This window comes from Poecilia reticulata, linkage group LG20 (assembly GCF_000633615.1).
Source record: "Poecilia reticulata strain Guanapo linkage group LG20, Guppy_female_1.0+MT, whole genome shotgun sequence".
NCBI lineage: Eukaryota > Metazoa > Chordata > Actinopteri > Cyprinodontiformes > Poeciliidae > Poecilia > Poecilia reticulata.
Window position 1 is genome coordinate 8183183 of NC_024350.1, and position 6712 is coordinate 8189894.

At 40.2% G+C, this 6712-nt stretch overlaps 1 protein-coding gene across 2 annotated transcripts in view; it reads right to left on the bottom strand.

Moving 5' to 3' along the window:
• The window catches only part of reck (reversion-inducing-cysteine-rich protein with kazal motifs), a 120619-nt gene that overhangs the window by 84965 nt on the left and 28942 nt on the right, over positions 1–6712 (bottom strand). For both annotated transcript variants that reach the window (XM_008438544.2, XM_008438545.2), the window contains exons 4-6: positions 4696–4732; positions 2366–2451; positions 2178–2225 (exon numbers count right to left, since the gene is read on the bottom strand). In XM_008438544.2, the coding sequence (XP_008436766.1) occupies positions 2178–2225; positions 2366–2451; positions 4696–4732 (171 nt within the window). The remainder of the gene's footprint in view (positions 1–2177; positions 2226–2365; positions 2452–4695; positions 4733–6712) is intronic.

The following is a 6712-nucleotide window of genomic DNA, read 5'->3' on the forward strand; positions in this document are numbered from 1 at the left end:
AGGTAGTCAGAGCTAGACGAGTCCTTTCCGACCCCAGTTTAAACAGATAATTCTCCACAAACTATCGCTAGGGTAAGACCCGAGTTTCTGGGGGCTTTCCGGACCTGTTAGACAGAGAACTGGGCCGTAGTGAGTCCAAAGAGTTGTGAGGAGTGGGCGGGACTTACTATTGGGTAGTAACAGACAAAATGTTTATTATTGTTTATTATTATTATTATATATAAAGGTCATTATTATATATGTTTATTATGTTTATTCAGTTAAAAAACTATGAGAAAACATATTCACCTCCATATCATAGTGCAGCAAATAGAGCGGCTGCTCCCGTCTATTCACAGCCTTTTCTTTTTGTTACGTCTTTATTTTCTTAAAATGACTCCACAAACTATCACTATTGCTTCTACATCTCATTCTAAATTCCGTATGCCATGTTGGGGGTTTTATGGATTTTCTTCTGGAATCGGGATGTTCGTGACTGGAATCGGTTCGTGTTGCTCCTGCCTTGGAGACACGAACTGATCGAACCTGTTGTTCGTTTATCAGCTCTGTGGTCACAGAGGTTTGGAGAATTGGCCGACAATTCTTAAATCTTTCCGTCTAAACCAGACTTAAGACTCACAAGCTCTACTCTCTCCTCTCGACCACTGCCCACACGCTCTGACTCTGGTCGCTATGGTAACGTTTACATATCCCTTCAAAATAAGATACAGATGTGCCACAAAAATGAACATTTTACTTTCGTGAAAACTTTAACTCACGGGAGCCCTGAACTTATTTCTCTGCAACGAGATGGTCTCATCAGGGAGTGACGAGAGACAATGACACCTTAAGTGTTGCTTATATCCACAGCCTGCTTGGTCTCTAGTGGCGAAACAGCTTGAAGCTTCATTGCCTCATTTGCAGCCGGTCGCCGCATGTTACGCAGAGCGGCTTGTARTSTRGGACTCACCTACCGGTCCGGGATAAATCCATTCTCCTGTCTCTTCTCTGGGCCTTTTCCCCTTTGCAAAGAAACTTTCCAAAGACATCTGATCTGTTTCTTACTCATTTTGCTGCTTGTGGCTCAATGTTGGCGCGCAAGTAACCGAGAGAATCCGGTTAAGGGATTTTCAAAATAAAAGATCCTCCAGACTCAAATAATACATAAAACGGAAATATTTTATTATTTATTGCGCGGCCCGGTACCAATTTGTCCACGGACCGGTACCGGTCCACAGACCGTGGGTTGGGGACCACTGTTGTAGAGTACATAGAAAATAATTTTGCCACAACTTTGTTCTGCTCCTAAGTGTAAGCTGGTTTCTAAAGACCTGTGGGATCTGAATGCTTTGTATTTGATAAGTATAACTCAGAGATCTGTTCTTTACAGCATTATGACTAAATCAAAAAACAAAAACATCTTACACTGCAGCTGTATAAAGCAATGAAAGTTTGCGATAGAGATGAAAATGAATGCTGTTCCAGTTAATATGAGTCTCAGTGTTTTAAGGTGTAGCCTAGAAAAAGATGTTTCTGGTAACTGTGTGATGGGTCTTTGTGTTTTCTTTGGTCAACGGTTCTCAGCTTGTAAATCTCTGATGGATTTTTCTTCTTAATCACATTTACGATGTTGAATAATACACACTGATCCCAATCAAGATTTTAAGTACTTTGAATGTTGTTTAGGGTTCTTTTATGACCTACTGGATGAGTCTGTGTATTTTTTAGAGTAACATTAGTACACTAGATACTTTTGGGAAGGTTTGCCACTGTTCTGAGTCTTCTTCTTTGTTGGTTTTCCAGAGTCCCATTCAGACTCTTATGTCAGTGTCAGCTGTTCCTGAATTTGTTCCTGAAATGTCCCTGTATTTCTTTAGATAAGGCTATGATGTGTTGGTTTATGTTTTCCTGTACTTGTCAATAGGCAAATTTCATCTGATGTGTATGCAACAAGTGATACCGATTCCTAAAAATACATGCTTAATCATAGGTAATTAATAATTTAAACAGGAAGTAATACCTTTTCAAAGATTGACTTGGATAACTTTTATCTGCTTCTATATCTACTCTCATTAAGTAAAAAAGATTTTTTCTCAGATTCTTACTGATAGATTTCAACCAACTATACTGATGCTTGCCTCTTTCAGAGATCTGAATCAGAGTCTGGAATGTATGGATTGCAGGAGGCTTCTCCTTACCTCGGTGACTTTTTTGCATACTTTTGTTATGTCATTTTTAGATGATGCCTAGAAGAAGAATACAAATTAATCTATTTAGACAATTTTGTGCTGAATTACATTTAGAGACAAATAAAAGGTTAAATAAAGTCAACAGAAAAACACATCATATGATGAGAAACGTTTTCAGTTTCTCATCAGGATCTGACCTGTTTGCATTCTCTACGACATTCTCCTGCGATGGCCAGCTCACAACAACCAAGCCCAACCCAACCATCAGACTTCTTGGAAACACCTGGAAGCAAAATCAGCACTGCATCAACCAACTCTGCAAAATTCTTCAACAGAGACTGAAGCTATTTATCAATAAGAGTCATTAATAAGCTTTGCATCTGTTCTGCTTTTTGTTTTTTAAATGAAAGTCAAAGTATCAAAAAGATGTTTGTCAGAGCTATGGTGGAGATATGAGGGATGACATTAAGTGAAGCTGGCACATTGAGGAGTCTGAACAGAAACTGCTGCTCATCTGCAGTGTAAGAGAATCGATCATATCAGAATGAGAAAAGCTTTTGCACATTCCTGAGACCTGGAGGCCAAGTGTTCCACAGGTACAGAAGGAAGGAGTAAAGGCTTTCCAATCTGGAAGCCATTAGGACTCTGGATGATTTTTTCCCTGATGTGTGGGCAGCAAAATTCAGGCTTTTGATGTCTCGTCTGTTTTATTGCTCAGCGGTTCTTGGGCCTGGCTACAGCCCCACCAGCTACCATTCAGTGTAATGCAAGCAGACTGAGGTTACCTACATGTAATGATTGATAAAGTCAAAGCTTTACAGATTGTAAATAAGTATTTAATGAAAACAAACATGGTTGGAATGGTAATTGCAACATTCAAATGATATTTGAATAAAGAGCAGAATACATCAGGTTAGTATTTTACCAAAGCATCTTTATCCATCCATCCATCCATCCATCCATCCATCCATCCATCCATCCATCCATCCATCCATCCATCCATCCATCCATCCATCCATCCATCCATCCATCNCCATCCATCCATCCATCCATCCATCCATCCATCCATCCATCCATCCATCCATCCATCCATCCATCCATCCATCCATCCATCCATCCATCCATCCAACCAACCAACCAACCAACCAACCAACATGCTCATCCTTGTGGGGTCAGTGAGGTTTGCTGGTGCTCAGCTTTGATAAAGCTGTATCAATCAGGGAATCTATTTAGCACACTGCTTATGTCACACTCCCATGTCTTGGCCGATGAGGGAAACCTGATCCTGACTTAAAGCCTGTTGATTCTACCACAGGTTTTTTGGTTGTCCTGGTGATTCCCTGCCAACATTTCACACAACGCATAATCAGTCCCCACTGAAAATTCCTGATGGATTCTACAGTTTGAGTTTCCTGAGTCTTCAGAAAGAGCAGATCACTGAGTGCAAACTTCCAGGGAAGGAGATGAGTAACGCAGTCAGCAGTTACATGCAGACTGGGGTTAGCATAACATATAATGTATATTACCTTATCAAAGCCAATAAGAAACAGATTCTAGTACTTTTAAAACACATTGTGTAGACTATCAGCTCCCACATAATCAGATGTGTGTAGTCGGTGAGCCGTGCAGACTCTGTGTGCATTCTATAGTAATGTACTGATTTCCTACATCTTAATTTTAGTCAAGGTGTCGACAGATGAGGGGGAAACCTTTTCAAATCTTTTCAGCTTTGAAAAACAAATAGGTGGTACATAAGGCTAATAAAACAGACTGGTGATGAACAAAGCAAACCTAACAGATTGTCCATGTCTGTCCAATACCTGACTGCAGTGTGAGCTGGTGGTGCTGGATGATCTGAAAAATCCTGGCTCAGAGGTGCCTTTTTGTGTTTAGTAAGCATGGCGGACAGAAGCCAGTTCTATATTTTCTTTCTCCATGAACTGTCTGATCACAGGACACCAGACATTGTGGTCAGTGAGGTAAAACCCAGTTGCAATGCCAGGTACTGGCTTCTCCAGTCCTTTTACATGTGCTGAGGACAAACTGCTATAGACCCTAAGCTGCTGAGGACAAACCTGCTATCATTTCTGAAAATCACACGGCATTAATGGATCTACTAAATCTGGGATTTGATGGCAATCCCAGTTGAGGTGTTTGGTAGGACTGGTTGTGCTCTACCAGGCCAGCAGATGGACAGGAGAACTGGACAGAACCAGACAATGGGTTATTTCTTTGTCTGCATGTATCCTGGATTCACCCAATAACTCTTTAGACAGTGCTGGGAGACCCAGCACACATTCTGACAATGGATGTTTTCAGGTGCCAACTTGGAGGTTTGACTACCTGTGTCTGTATGCTTCAGGAACCACCTAATTTTTAGGTCTGTTTTTACCCGATTTATAATTTTCATGTATTCTCTTGATAAACAGTCATTTGGGACATAATGCTTTATAAAACACATCCTTAACAATCTAACACAATTATAATCCATCTTTTTGTTATTCCTGTCAGTGACTGTCAGCCTTACCTGGGAGTGTAGAGTTGATGCACATCCAGAGCTCATTCTGTAGAAACAAAGTGAATGTTAGCTTTTCTTTCTAATTGCTCTTGCGGTAGTGGGGTGGAACTTTCCTCTGTGACTGTAGGTGAACAGTCCTGGATGAAGTCATTGCACTGCCATAGACCCTAAGCTGCAAAGAAAAGATTCTGACATTTGGAGCTTGGAACAAAAAAATCCTTAATTTACGGATTGCAATCATTATGTGCGACATTTGAAATATATTAGTTTGGATTCCCCTACATTTGCAATAAATACTACTTCCCCCAGTGTTGTTTCTATTGATTTGCAAAATAAACTATTCCACTTGATTGATGAGAAAACTCATATAGTGCTAAAACTCCACTCCGGGTCCTGCACCACATGCTCCAACCATTAACACCAGAGTCACATTCTAGTTCACTCTGCTCAAAACTGGACTGGTGATGCCAGTCCACTTAACATTTTACAATGCCCAGCTGCTGCTGGACATTGTTTGTCAAACATCCGATCTCATCCAACAACTCTTTTAAACTGATCCAAACTTTAAAACTGTACCAATCACCGTGATCGGTTTCTTTTTCCATCATCGCTCAGCAGTCTTTGAACTGAAGATTGTGTTACACGTCTCAGCATATGATGGACAGTTGTAACAAATGATGTTTTTTTTTTTTTTTATTTATTTATTTTTTTCTTTTCTTCCAGCGGTGAATTTCTGCTTCCCCTTTGATCCTGTAAAGACGAACAGCGTCAGAGATAGAAAAAAAGGACAACCGCCGTCTTCTTCCCCAAACTTGGTCTCTTTATTACAAATTATTGAAATCATGAAATTATTAACACTTCCTAGAACAATCACATTCCTGTGTCCCTCTGCTGCTACCAAAAAAAAACACGCAGCCTTCACCTGAGTAAAAAAAAAATCAATCCACAGCGCAGAGATGTACTTTAAAAAAACATTTCTCAAATAAGAGGATTAATTATGTTAAATAATGCAAGATGGAGACGTTATAATGAACGAAACATTAAGCTCTAATGTGTTTTGACTAACTATTGACCGACTGAATAACTACAGTTTAATTGATTACATAGAAAGGGAGAAAAAGTAACGTCTATAATAATAATACTACTACTACTACTACTACTACTAATAATAATAATAATTCCCTTTTAACAGATAAAACAACACAATGTATGTCAAGGTACCTATGTTTGTACGGGGAATGGAACGGAGCTAAAAGATACATGTAGCGATCTTCAGAAYGGCYGTTAGTTGACCGTTGTAGCCAAAATGTAGCTAACAAATCCTTTTTTTTTCAATGTTTCAGCACATCTATCAAATTACAAATCCTATCCAAATATACCTTGTTACTCCACATTTTTATCGGGGGGGCAGCCTTCACCAGTTTCTCATTACTAACCTGTAAAGACGAACAGCGTCAGAGATAGAAAAAAAGGACAACCGCCGTCTTCTTCCCCAAACTCGGTCTGAAGAGCAGGGGGCGGGGCTCCTCACTTCCGGTCTCCTGGTGAGACGTTGCCCGAACCTTGGTTACTTTTCTTTCTATTTAACAGGGTAATTTGGTCTGGAGTGATAATTAAATTTTCCCACTTTGTGGTGTATCACACACTCCCCAACAAACAAWGGTGGCCCCTGACACTTAGTCCCCAAAATAACTTGACTGAACATAATTTTTTTCCAAAACATTGCAAAACAAAAATATGTAGTGTTGTGTGTTGCAGGTCGCTCCAGGTGAGTATRCAGTGTATGACGTATGTGTGCTTCAGGTATGTAACAATCTTTCCCAGATGTTCTATCTACAGTGTGTTGGATACATAACAGGTAGGTAAGGGTAAGGGCTAATGGGTGGTGGTTGGATAGGATAGAAGTAAGGGGAGGAGAGACACTGGTACATACACTGCATTGGTTGGGTYCCAACTGCATTCACAATGGGGCACTGGTACACTGGTTGACCCAGAGTCGGGTAAGTGAACATATGTCTTGGCTGTC